The following is a 14,241-nucleotide window of genomic DNA, read 5'->3' on the forward strand; positions in this document are numbered from 1 at the left end:
AAGGGGTGCTAATTAACATGCATTGACTCAAGCAGTGCTAAAGTGACACATAGAGAAACAAATGAAGATGACAAGACTTGATTGTAGAATTGTCACTTCACCGGGGAGTTGTTAGAAAAGAGAACAGTGGAACAGACTTTCTCCTAATCTCATGAGGGCCCGGACCCCGACGCTCCAAACCAACGGGCAGCTGCCCGGACACAAAGCTTCATCTGTCTCGGATTAGGTGACCAATTCGAATTTGGCACTAAAGCCTTTGTATTAATATGAAGTGAACTTTTTAGTCTGGGCCCGACTGGTAGTGATTAGAATTTGTTTACGTCTGCCGTTTACTCTGTTGGTATGTCCGTCTGTCCCTTTGGCTGGCTGCATGTCGACAGTACAGCGGTTGTTTTTCCATCAGAGGGTGAATCTGGGTACGTACGTGCGTGTGCGTGTTTGGGTCTACAGATTATTGCATGCATTCCAGTGCGTGTGCGTTTGGATGCATGCATGTGTGTTGTGCTGGGGCATGTGTGTGTGCATGCAGATGCATTGTGCAATGGATTTAGGCATGCATATGAGTGCAAGCATCGGTATATGCATGCATGCATGCATGCCGAATATGTATTGTACTGATGTGCATGGGGTGTGTGTGTGTGTCTGTGTGTGTCTGTGTGTGTCTGTGTCTGTGTCTGTGTCTGTGTGTGTGTGTCGCCCCACCTCCTCCCGGTCGAGGAGTACTGCTGCTGGCGGTGCACGGCGGCGTCCCTCTGCTGCAGCAGCGCGTCCAGCTGCGCCTGCAGCCGCTGGTTCTCCCCGTCAGCCTGCGCCAGGCGGCCCAGGTCGGCGTTGTGGCTCGCCGTCTGCTCGCCGTAGCGCTTGCGCAGCGCCTCGTAGTCGCGCCGCGCCGCCGCCAGCTTCTCCGCCGTGGCGTCGTACAGCTTGCTGAGGACGTCCGACGAGCCCTCGCGCATCACCTGGAGGGGGGGGGGGGGGGGGAGACGTGAACACACGCGCACACCCCTTCGTTTGATGGCAGTGGAACAAACGCTGTGGTTTGAGGACATCAGACAAGTTTATTGTTAGTCCTTTTGATGGGTTTGGTCTAAAAGTGTCTTTATAAAAGTGAGGTTTGGATACGAGATTCAACGTTTTTCTTTTTATTAAAAATGCAAGAGATTTGAAGTAGAGACAATACAAAATGGAACAATTACATATTTATGAGTATTCCTTTTCAAAAAGACGCATTGTTCCTCGGTGGATCAGACCGGCGTGGCTCCCCGGTGACGGTCTCCATTAAAGCAACTGATAAATAAATAACACGTGTTTGTTTACCCAGCTGTCTGTGAAACAGAGTGCTCGTGTAATGGGTGGAACCGCTGTACGCCAGAGTGCCGGGGCATCACGCGGGCTGCATTTAGACCGAGATAGGGATTTTGTGGCCGGCAAAGATCACACCAGGGCAACGCCCTCCCTCTCACTTTGCGCATTGAAACGGACGAGTGTCTTTGATGTTTGATGAGGCTCTTAACCCAAGGCCGTTTTCACACCACATTCACTCACTTGCGGTGCCGCGTTCAGTAAAACAAATACAAGCCTAAATTGATCAATAAAATGGTAAATGGACTGCATTTATAAAGCGCTTTTCTAACCAGTGGCCACTCAAAGCACTTCACAATATTGCCAAACATTCGGCCTTTCTTGCACACATTCAGGCACCAACGGCGGTGTCAACCCTGCAAGGCGTCGGGAGCAGAAAGGGTGAGGCGTCTTGCTCGGGGACACCGTCATTCAGAGCTAGGAGGAGCTGGGGATTGAACTAGCAAACTTCCGGTTACCAGCCAACACGCTCTGGCTACTGAGCCACATACCGCCTCGAATGAATGCATCCTTAGGACCGGCTGCCGACGTGACCATGAAGGCCTGCTCTGAGGGTTTGGATATACGTTGAGCAAACTCCCGTGGAATAGGATTAAAAAGAAAAACAACTACCAATGAGCCCGTGGCACTGCTCAGCGTATGGGAGCTAATCACGCCGTCCCTGGCCCGAATCCCAGCCAGGGTTTTAACACCTAAATCCAACCTTGGTCACTCATTGGATGGTTTCATTCCTTCAGTGGTAGTGGATGAGGTGCATCAATCCCTTATGAAAAGCCCTTTGAGGGCCTTGATGAGAGCTATATAAATGAAGTTATTTACGATCATCATCATCATTAACCTGCTTAAGGCCTATAGTTCACTATAGGCCTTTTAGATTTAAGATTTAACTTAACTAAAGAGGCAGAGTTCAGCTAATGATAGTGTTTAATGAACAATGTAGTCTGGGAGCACTGATGCATACGTAGACGTAGGTGCGGTTCCACAATAAGGCATTAAATCAAAAAGTCTGACCCGGAGTGCGGCAGGAGTTGGATGGACGGCGGTCGATGCGAGAATAGGGCATACGTAAAATGTAAAAAAAAAAGAAAAAGGGAGCTCCGACCCGTGGGAGAGGGGAGGCGGTCTGACCCCGATCCGTCTGGCAGAGAGCCACCCTCACGGAAGTAATGACGGCGGACCAGGCAAATAATAAATGCCCTTCTGTCTCGAACGTCAGCATCCAGCAGCGGGCTGAGAGCATCTCCAGGGAGAGTGCAGCCTGTGTGTGTGTGTGTTTGGAGGAACCCCACACACACACACACACACACACACACACACACACACACACACACACACACACACACACACACACACACACACACACACACACACACACACACACACACACACACACACACACACACACACACACACTTTAGTGGGGCCGTGGATGGACGCCGTCGTCGGCCCGCGTTACCTGCTGGTGCAGCGTCCTCATGTCGGCGGCGTCCCGCAGGTCGCCCTGCCGCAGCCGCCGCAGCTCGTCGCAGGCCTGCGTGCTGTGGCCGTGCTCCCGCAGCAGCTGCATGTTGTCCAGCCGCAGCGCCTCCGTCTCCTCCTTCAGCTGGGCCTGCTCGCTCGCCAGCCGGCCGTGCAGTGTGCTGCGGGGAGGGGGGAAAGAGTTAGCCAGAGGGGGCTGACGCCCGACTGAAGCAGGGGTAGGAGAGGGCGGGGGGGGGGGGGGGGGGGGGGGGGGGGTAGAGGCAACGATCCAACACTGGCAGAGCTGAACAGAAAACAGCAATGCATGTTGTACGCACTACCCTGAGCGAGAAGGCTTACGGTGCCAGAATATGTAGTTATATAATCGTACCTGTTGTCAACAAGTGGCTAGTTTAACGGAGCACCGCATCATTGAGGCACAAAATGAAAAAAAAAAAAAAAACATTCATTCAGCATAAAAAAAGGCCTTCATTCTGCATGGGGACGACGCATTCTGTCAGTATGGACTATTAATCATGCTGAGAGGGTTTGCCAAAACAGTGTACGCGCGCGATATAGTCCTCTTGTGGGACTTTATGCTCATGGGCCGGTCACTTCCATTCATTGCGTATGCGGCAAACTGGGGAGAGTATCTGTGTCTGTATTTATCTCCTCTGTGTCCAAGTTCCCGTCAGCTGAATTTAGACCGCTTTAAACAATATAGGTCCTGAGTACAGTTACTTGTGACCAAGCTGATCAACAATCAAATGCAAATATGTGGGTTTTATAACTCGTGTAAATATAAAATGTTCCATCAGTCCATAAAGATCATGGTCCTGAGCATGACATACTTCCATGACTATATGTTTTTATAGGAGACAACATGATTTTGTTTCACCAAGGGATAGCAGCATGGAAAGTCTGTACGTTTCCACTAGGGCCCGACCGATTCATCGGCCTGCCGATTTAATCGGCCGATTATAGCATTTTTGAAAAAATAAGCGGCATCGGCCAAAAAGACGCCGATTACAACCGATTTTTTTTTATTATTATTTATTTTTTTTAAATGTTATTGCGCTTAGTATCCTGCAGATTGCGCTCCTACTCGCCTTGCTAACTAACAACTTTAGCTGGAGTAAAAAAGAGGAGATTGAATTTTACCGTACAGCATGAAAGCACGCTCGCTCAGGCAGCTGCGCGCTCACCTCACCAATGACCACAAGACGCGTTGTTGGAGCATGTTGTGCCTGTTTTTCTTTAGGTCCCAGGCCATGTTAATTTGTTATACTGTAGACTCTAACGGTGAGACCATAATGCTCAGCACGCACGTGTTAGTCACTGCTTACGAGCGCAGCACATTGGGAGTTAGTTATTTATTTTACATTTTACATTACACTCATTTTTGACTGTAAATGTATTCTCAAACACTCAAAGGTTCTGCATTCAATTCACATATTCGTCAAAAGTGTTTAAAGTATATTTAAGGTATCAAAAACTATGTTTGTGTTTTTTTTTTTTTTTTTTTTTGTTGTTTTTTTTTTTTAAATCGGCCGATTAAATCGTAATCGTAATTTTTCTCTGAAAATAATCGGCATCGGCACTCAAAAATCAATATCGGTCGGGCCCTAGTTTCCACAGCGATGGCGGCATTGTATAGACTGAAACCTAGAAACTCCATCCTGTAGGTTGTACCCAGAGTTAGCACGTGGCGGCGTCACATATCACCCACAGCGACCACAAACGAACAAATGGTGTCACATGACTTCGAGAGGATGGGCGAAAGAGTAGTGCGTTTGTTTAAATGTACCATCCGGAATATGTTCCAGCCGGCGGGCAATGCACATGATTCGAGAAACTCACAGAGAACGGTGCTTTGAAGTGAATGGGAAGGCACCAACAGCATACCGGGGGGGGGGGGGGAAGAGAGAGCGAGCGAGAGCGAGAGGGCGGCAAACGGCGAATAAACACTTTTTTCTAATTCCTGAGATGTACCGGCAGGGCGGTGGAGGGGTGAGAGGCTTAAACCATTGTAATAATCCTCTCGCGTCTGTGTGTCTGCGTGGCCGCCAGCTGTTTGGTGGGCTCCTCTGCAGGGAGCAGAGGGCAGAGGCCGCGGCTAAACCGCGCTAACGCCTGCTCTTGAGTGATAGTAGCATTGATAGCGGGTCGGCGAAGGTCGGCGGCATTAGTAGCACAGATGCCTCTCGCGGAGTGTGGCGTGGCGTGCCCGCTGTCGGCGAGCTAATGATGATTATGGAGCACGCCATCACGTCGGATGCTGCCCCCTCCCACACCTTCAGGATTGGACAGGAGCAGACTTACAAGGGGGGCAAGTGCGTTTCTGTCCGTTGGTTTTAATCTCGCAGATCCAGCCTTTCCGTGTACTAGGGAAAAGCTGGGACCTGGCGTTGATTACTGTCACGGCCCGCCTGCTTATGAGAAAGAGGACTTGATTGACAAGCAAGAACGAATGACTCTACTTTGAGAAGAACAGGCGCATGCTGAAAAAACTTGATTTATGAAATAATTTATGTATACCAGCGCAATGAATAAACCTCAGAATGTTGATATAAGAATAAACCGGATTTACCCACGTCACGCCGGAGCTAGGGCTACATATCTTTGAATGAAAGGGCTGACGGCCAATGAGAATCGTGTCTTGGGTTTCTTCTAGAAGCTGCAAAGAATAACTTGCTGTATGTATCAAACATCAGGACGAGTCACCATGTGACGCAGTGGAAATTAACAGAAGAGGCCGAGACAAATTTGCTCATCTGTGCCGTGTGTGTTGGTTCAAGGGACAGCTGGGACTGTACTTAGGCCAGTGCCAAGGGCTGCTTTATCGGTTTTTGGTTGGTGATGAAACAGACAATTATTGTGGCACAGTTTTGTTTTGACGACCGGTGAATAAAATGAACCAATGGACCTGCACAAAGGCTTCTCCTTCCACGGCAGTATTGGGAAATCTGATCTCTACAGGGGAGAACCAGATCCAGGTTAAACTCCCGCGGGCTACCGTTGAACGTGAACACAAGTGAGATGCAACAACAACAGAGGCACGAAAACAACAACAGGGCTTAGCCAATAAAGAATTCAGGAAGCTATTGCATTCGCATCTGCGGTAGCTTTTTATCCCCCTTAAATAATAATATGGGCGCTGCCCACTGCACCTAGTGATGGGTTGAATGCAGAGATCACTTTCGTGTTTAGCACTTTTACTTAATGTGCAAAGGCAAATAAAGAATCTTCTCCTTCTACTCACTGGTAGAAATCTGCCTTCTTCACGGCCTCCTCACATCTCTTGAGGGTGGAGCTGTGCTGGTTCTGAAGGGACTGCAGGTCCGCCATGGCCTTCATGCACTGCATCTTGAGGCGTTCGTAGTCCTGGCCCGACCTGGAGTGGGGTCTGGACCCGAGGACGACGGGAGGGAAGAGTGGGTCAAAAACAGGGCAATGTGTTTTTAAGAACAAACAAAAACAATTGAAGATTTCAGGAGGCCACAAGGGGAGAGAGATGGAAGCGTAGCGGCGATAAAAGCACGCTCAGCTGGGAGTAGGGGAAAGGAGAAGAGGGGAGCCATTAAAATGACCTGTTTAACCTCCAACCCCCTTCCCTTGTTTTAGAGTGGAACACACTCGGGGAACACTTCCTCCAACCACTTAGGCTTTCTCTCTTTTAGCTGCTCTTAAAAACTTCAGTGGGCAGGAGTGCCTCGACCCATTTCAGGGTAGAATTGGGGTCACGGTGCGTTCCCACAAAACTTTTCTTTCTTTCGCGGCAGATCCTCTTCCAAGAAAAACAAGCAAAAGAGTCAAAACAACAAAGACAGGCGAGTTCCGGTACGGTACCTGCAGTCGTCAAAGGTGGTCCCGGGCGAGGAGAGGGCCAGCCTCTTGCGCAGGTCATCCCGCTCCCGGGTCACTTGCTTCAGCTGGAACAGCACCGTCTCCATGTTCTCCCGCGTGAGGACGCCGTGGATCTCCGTGTGGCTGGGCGGCGGCGAGGAGGCTGGGGTGGGCGTACCTGCGGGTGTCAGCACGTCACTGGGGCAAGGAGGGTGTGTGTGTGGGGGGGGTGGGGGGGTTGGAGGGTGTTGGGGAGGGGTACAGCCTCCTCGCTACTCACTCAAGGCTTCAATCGCATGGAGGCGTCTCGTCGTCTTAGGATCTCGTCGCATGTAAAAGACAAGACTGTCCCGGGCTTGGCTTTGTCTGAGTTACGTGTCAGTACGTGCAGAGTGGTCGCAAATTAGCCTTGGTTAGAAGCCATATGTGTAGTGCAACCGTGTCTTGTTTTTCTTAAAAGCCGTCGTCATGTTTTCTGCAAAAACATGCAGAATTGCCCCACGATTGCGACGTGCGCAAACCAAACCCTTACCCTGAACATTTTTGCTAAACAAACAAAAAGGGAGTGTATTTCACCGCAAATGTCATCACCATGCCGTGAGGAATCAGTTTAATCATTGCAAAAGCATCGTCAGCATAACTTCTCGTGAGAGCGAATGGGAATGTGGTAACTGGGAAATGCTTGCTTTAATATCGTACTTTATTAACTTATAAACGGCGACCGGTGGTTTCCGTGACAGGGACACTCACCCAGGCTGCTGAGGGAGCTACTGCTCTCCGAGTCCGACGGCATTGTGGACAAGACACTGTAGGTGGAGCCTGGAGAAGGGGGATTTTGGGGGGGGGGGGGGCGGGCGGGGGGGGGGGGTGAGAGGGGAGAACACAAAAACATCAAAGTCAGTCACCAAGTCGGCAAAACAAGTGACTCCTGAATTACAGACCAGCGAGTACCTCTGGCATTGTAGTGGCACATCAAGGCAGCAGCGAGTGGCTAGGGTTACGCAAGGGGAGGATTTAGCCCGGCAGTCAAAGAGGGCCGGTCCAGGGGAATAATAAAAGGTGGGACTTTCCCCTCCATCTCCTCCATCCCCTCCATCCCTCCCTCCCTCCCTCCCCCTCAGCGACCCAGGGATGACAGCCCCGTGGGCCCTGGCTGCAGTGTGTGGCTAATTATCAGCAGGCAGGGCGGCGTAAACGTAGCCGGTCTGGGGCCCCCAGAAGAGTCAGGCCAGTCCAAGAGGTGCTTCTTTTCATCTCCGCTGACAACGCCACACACTCCCACCACCACTGACCCCCCCCCCCCCCCCCCCCTGCTTCTACACCACCACCACCACCACCACCAGCACCCACCACCCCCCTTCTGGAAGCCCCTCTTTCTTTTGTCGCCTAATACACGATTAACTGTTCAGGAATTACAGCAAGGATGAAACCAGAACAGGGGAAGAAAAATAACCCAAAAATATGAGTGATGAGAGCACGCATCGCTACACACTGTGCCAAGCATCACAATCTGGAGAGGAAAACAACTGTTTCTGGGATGCTTTTTACTTGTTCCGGTCCATCAATTGTAGCCATGAATTTCAGGAGATCAAATGAAAAAGGAAGGGTGTCAATGCTTGAACTCCTTTATGGTGTGGACCCAGGGTACTACGAATACGGGATGAAGAGTCTAAACAAGACGCCGGTTTCCATCCGGAAAACCGTGTGCACACACACACACACACACACACACACACACACACACACACACACACACACACACACACACACACACACACACACACACACACACACACACACACACACACACACACACCAGCTGATCCGCCCGGTTAAATCACAAACTCCCACCCTTGATATAAGTCCTGACGCACCACCTACAAAAAAAAATAAACAGCACCATGACAAACGATCCCATTTACCAGCATCTCAACACTCCTAAATCAATCCCATGCTGGCAGTGTTCCAGCAAGCTACCAAAAAAAAAAAAAAAAAAAAGGGGGAGACTGTGTGTTTGATTAAAACTGGAGGGAACCCAGCTAAAATGGCTTGCCCCTCCATTGCTTTCCCATCGTTGCGGGGCTGAAAGAAGGAAAAAAAGAAAAAGAAAAAAAAGAGGGGGAGAGAGAGTGATGTGCCTCAGGAACCGTGGCATCCCATGGATCAAGCCCTCTTTGTTCTGGCCCGGGCTTAAGTTTCCCATGGGTCTTGTTTGAGCAGAGAGACGCCGTGTGTCACAATGGGCCGAGAGGTTCGCCACGCCGTGGCCCGCTCTCCCTACTTTCCTGGAAGTCATGGGACCTGGGGCTGAGCTGTGGTGGGCCGCCTCGCTCCCTCTCCCCTCTCACACACTCGGCTCACCCATGTCACTATGGGGGCGGGGGGTAGGGGTTGCTGATCGCTTTAGCGCCAGTCAGCAGGCTGTGCAATGCTGCAGACTCCAGACTTGTAGACTTGAGTTTTGGCGCAACGCTATGACAACAGGGCATTTCCTATTTTTCTAACCTAGGCGATTAACCGGTGTGACAGACACACCTCCTCTCGCCTTCGGAAATGATAAGCTTGTTTTGCAGACGGTCTGAGAGACCAGTTCAAGAGGAAAGACAGGCCTTGGCTGGGGGGAAACTGTTTTTTCTTGTCCGGCGTGCAGCCAGAAACAGCAGCGCAGCGGAGCCTCAAGCGGATGACGTCACACCTGCTGAGTGACACCGCCTTCGCGGCTCCTCTCCATAATAAATAAGAGACAAGCCTGCGGCTGTCGTTGAACCAACCGGGTCACCCAATGCCGGCTGCTAATGAGTTGAATTAGAAGGACGCACAAGACGTTACTGCATTTAGTGTCGTAGCGATGAATCACGCCGAAAAAAATTAAGTGCTAACTTGCAAAGGGCAGTTAGTAAAAGGAAATTCCAAAGCCAACATTAAAAAGTCACTGCGCAGACAGAGGTGACTGATTAGGCCTTCCTTTGAGGCCGGCCAAAGCAAACTCTACTGAGGACTGCCGGCAACCGCTGTGTGGAGGTTATAGCGCCAGAGTCCCTTTTAATCTGAGAGTTAGGTCGTTTAAAGATTCATTCCATGATTTCTTTGAAACTCTCTCTCCCTCATTCAGAAAAGAAAATCTAGGATGAAGCTTGTTTTGTTTGTTTGTAATCCGAAAGGTGTAGTCATGTATCTGCGGCACATGAAGCAGGCATGAACTGACCACGAGTGAGGCATGACCAACACCCTTCTGATGTATCTCCTCAGCTTGCCATTGCTCTGAATTCTTCGACAGCTAGTAACTACTTACAAGCTTTCGGGTTACGGTCAATACATACGAAAAGGCATAATTTTATTTTTTTACGAAAACCAAGACCGATGACTTCAACCAGCTCTCCCCTGTCAAACACGAGTTATTCAACATGACATGAATCAGCTTCCCATGTCTGTGACCGTTTGTGTGTACGTGCGTGCGTGCGTGTAAGTGTCTCATCCTGAAACTTCATCTGAGAAAGAGAGTTGCGTTGCTCACTCAACTTCTCCCGTCGTGTGACGCGACCGGTCCATACAGGTTGAACTTTGAAAGTTGACCAACTGTCAAACTCTAGCCCCTTTCCACAGAACCAGGTTGGTGTCACCTAGCCTGGCTCCGCCCGCCTAAGTACTTCCTCTCAATTTGAATTTCCCTTCAGTAATAGCTGGGTCTGCGTTATGTTAGTGGGTTATCTCAGTCTACATTTTCTGCGTCCAATCAGCGAACAGAGGGAGTGACTGAGAACAATGACATTAAAGTCAGCTTTCGTTGACGGACATCTTCACGCACGGTGTTTGGTTTGTTTACAGCCTGCGCGCAAAGTGATTCCCGGCCAAACGTTAGCGATTGGTTATGGCAGATCCAGAGTGGCACTGGGCAAATCCAATAGTTTTAAACTTCAACAGACACCCGCCTTCAAGTGAGTGAACGTTTGTCAATTGAGTAGGTCCAGACTCTCTGTACAAATGAAATGAAGTACGAGAGTCTGGTAGGACCAGGCTAGGTGTCACCTGGGGAGTAGCTGGTTATGACACACAGAGGCGGAGGGCTGAGGAGGCACGCTGGCTAAATCAAGCTACTGTTGTCTTGAAGACAAGGCCCTCGTTACAATGCCGAGAGGGAGCAGTGGAGGAACCAGTCTGTCGGGTCTGGCGGCGGCGGTGTACATGCCCTGTTGTAACACCAGCTCAGCCCTGGAGGAAGCTTCACAAGCCATGGTGGACTGCGCCAAGTAGACTGCACCACATCACGTCGACACGATAAAAGCCTGCTCAGATATGAAGCATGCTCAGATCATACAGGAGGTACACCTATACAAGAACATGCCTAGATATACATATATTCACATTGCTTTCCGTTTCAACGGGAAGAGGGAAAACAATGCTGCCAATTAATAACCCGTTAGAAGTGAGGTTGAAAGTAACTAGGTTCAAAAGTTAAACATTGACTAACGTTCATGCTGCAGTTTTTATGGTTTATGATAATGTTACAAAAAAGGCCAGATATTGACTACTGACCCAAGAAGAGGCAGGGCAGAACTGCTGGAAACTGTCAGCTAATGGATGATGGTGACGTGACTGCATGGCATGGAGGCGAGGCCGATGCCAACACAAACTAGCCATGTAAATCTGGCTTTTAATATGCAAATGTAGTGCGTGGAAGTGTAGTTTAGCACTACACCAGTGACCAGTGCACCATAATGCTGCTTCATAATGTTGGGTCTCTCTTGGTGTCCATGTGTAAAGTGTGAATGTGTGTATGGGATATGCCATGTGAAGCAAAAGGTAATCCACCACCTAATGTGGACAATACAGTTATTACAACTGTATTGCCAACATTGCTAACACAAGTGGGTGGGATAAAAATTGTACAGCAGGAGTATTTTGACAAATGTACTGAGCCGGACACATGCTATATTGTGTGTGGCACAATTATTGACATTGTGATTGAGTGTCGTAAAAATTTGAATTGAGGATGTGTCATTGGAGGAGTACGGATAAAGAAGGAGCAACTCAGACCTCTGAGTCGTGGCAGGGTAGACAACGAGAGGCAGGGTTATCGAACCCATCCAAAAGGACTGTATGGGAAAGGGACGAGCCACTTTCATGAACAGAGAAGAAACAGTACCCCCAAATTACAGCCAATGTGGGGTGGAGTAAACAACCCAAAATAGAATTCTCCCCCCCCTCGAGGGTGACACACACACACACACACACACACACACACACACACACACACACACACACACACACACACACACACACACACACACACACACACACACACACACACACACACACACACACACACACACCTTTGTTATGTATTTCCTCAGTCTTCTCTGGTTATCTTGAACCTTTTGTAAAAACTGTATCAAAAAGTTATGCCACAATGTACTCTAACCCCGCTGGCTAACTCCGGCTTGAGAAGAAGAATGATGGTGAAAACCGACACTCAAACAGACTCTTCACACAGTGTACACCGAAACGTTTTTCTATCTTTTGCTTTTCCCTGAACCATTTGAAAAGACTAGTCATACTTTTAGTAAACAATACAGTAATACTGTGCTAGAAATGGTTTACAACTGTGGTTATGGTAGCACCCCCATCGTTCAGCTCAAAGCAAACGTACACCAAATTGAGTTCCCTGTTTAATCCATTAGCCTAAATATGTTTAACACAAAAAACACGCCTGTGCTTCTAGCGAAAAGGAGAAAACACAGGAGTGAGTTCAAATTGGCATTAAGTCACATGATTTCACACACACACACACACACACACACACACACACACACACACACACACACACACACACACACACACACACACACACACACACACACACACACACACACACACACACACACACACACACCTTGCCTAAAGGGAGGCGCAGCTCTTTATCAAGGTGTCCCATTTGTCAATGTTGGGAAAGATGGGGCAAGATCAGAGGGGAATGAAAGCATGTGTGGATGAAAAATGAAACTGAATCAAGTCAAAAGATAGAACTGGTTTCGCAGCAATGACTTGCCGATTAAATGGCTATACAAGATGTCATGCATACGATTATGTCATGCAATTAAATAAAAAAGGACTGCTTCTCACCAGAACTGTGATCGACAGGTCCAGTGCCATTAAACAGAACAGAACTCAGGTGAGGGTGGGTCTTCTCCAGAGCCGTGCACAGATCTCGGAAATGGTCTCTCTCTTTACTTATCAGCATCTTCAAGAGAAGGTCTACCTTCTCCGAGTTTGAGGTACAGTTGTGCTCCAATTCGTAGCGTTCCGATTGGCTGAGAGTGCCAGAATGTGCCAAAACACCCACCACAGCGTCTGCATCGGTTATTGACTCCATTAAGTTCTGGTAACATTTCTCCAACAACTCCTTGTGTTTGGACTCCATTTCAGCCCGCTTCTCTCGCGTCAGGAGCTGGTCGCTGAGAAACAAATGCGTGATCAAATTCTTCCCGAGCATAAAGTTCACTCGGGAGTGCTGGAAGTCCGTGAGAACGAGCTGCAAAGCCTTTCTGGGATGGTTTTCAACGCGAAGCGCAGCAGACACAAGTAGCCATATTTGTTGCCAAACGCTGGCTGAACTAAGAAATGGCAATACATTTTCCGTGAGCGTGTTTAGTCCTACTGTTAGTCCTCCTGGCGTAGACGCTCAGCGTTGAAGCGGTCCTCTTTACATTTCCCCCAAAGAAAACGACCTTCCTTTTGAATTAAGTTTTTCCTACATGTTGCAAACTGTACCAACTCTTTGGTAGTCTTTTCTGTGTGCCTACAAACTCCGCCATGGCTCACTATTTTAGCAGCTGTAGCTCCCAACCAATAGTATTCCAGCAGCTGTAGCTTTCGACCAATCCGATCTCCGTGCAATGGCCATGTAAGGTAAAAGGGGGCGTATCGTTGAGCGTATCGCACCTGGTTTATCTACAAAAACTTTAGGTTAGTAAATCAATATTATATTTATGTAAGAACACTTTTACATGTTATTATGCATTGGTTGTTCTTAAGTCGTTGAGTTCATTATTCCTAGACTACGACTAAATGTAGGCTAGGATCCTACAAACGGATATAATAATGGGATGAATTCATTTTCTTTTGAATAAATTGCTTTAGGATAAATATTTTTTTCATTATTTCTAAACATGGAAATGCTTGTAGCCGATGAACCTGGTAAGAACAAATTAACACAGCACAATGTCCTCTTCCACGTCTGAGTGCTGCACTGTAAGCTTTTCTTCTGCTCTATATATTAATCCATCAGATCCCAAAGGAAGATGACGTTACATCTGCTGACTATGGGATTCACACACGAAACTGGCTGGGTTGGACCATAGAAGAAAACATTACACGACTAGCCCCTAAGAATGGTTTAACAGACCCAAGAGATGTAGAAAAATGTAGATATGTCAAATAGCTTTATTTATAATAATTAAAAACAATATTTGTAGAGCACCTTTTTAAAACAATGTTTGAAGAGAGCTTTGTCAGGCCAAATAAAAGCAAGGTGGCCTTAAACCAGTTATTAAGATGTTATATAAGATTAATTTG

General features: G+C 48.4%; 1 protein-coding gene across 1 annotated transcript in view; it reads right to left on the reverse strand.

The window, feature by feature from the left end:
• The window catches only part of LOC130371807 (disks large homolog 5-like), a 36,823-nt gene extending 23,322 nt beyond the window's left edge, over positions 1 to 13,501 (reverse strand). Inside the window, 6 exon segments of the mRNA XM_056577674.1 lie at positions 703 to 959; positions 2,819 to 3,002; positions 6,086 to 6,229; positions 6,673 to 6,832; positions 7,420 to 7,488; positions 12,790 to 13,501. Coding sequence (XP_056433649.1) covers positions 703 to 959; positions 2,819 to 3,002; positions 6,086 to 6,229; positions 6,673 to 6,832; positions 7,420 to 7,488; positions 12,790 to 13,159 — 1,184 coding nt within the window. The 5' untranslated portion in view covers positions 13,160 to 13,501.
• Between the last annotated feature and the right edge of the window lie 740 nt (positions 13,502 to 14,241).

Source organism: Gadus chalcogrammus, chromosome 18 (genome assembly GCF_026213295.1).
Source record: "Gadus chalcogrammus isolate NIFS_2021 chromosome 18, NIFS_Gcha_1.0, whole genome shotgun sequence".
NCBI lineage: Eukaryota > Metazoa > Chordata > Actinopteri > Gadiformes > Gadidae > Gadus > Gadus chalcogrammus.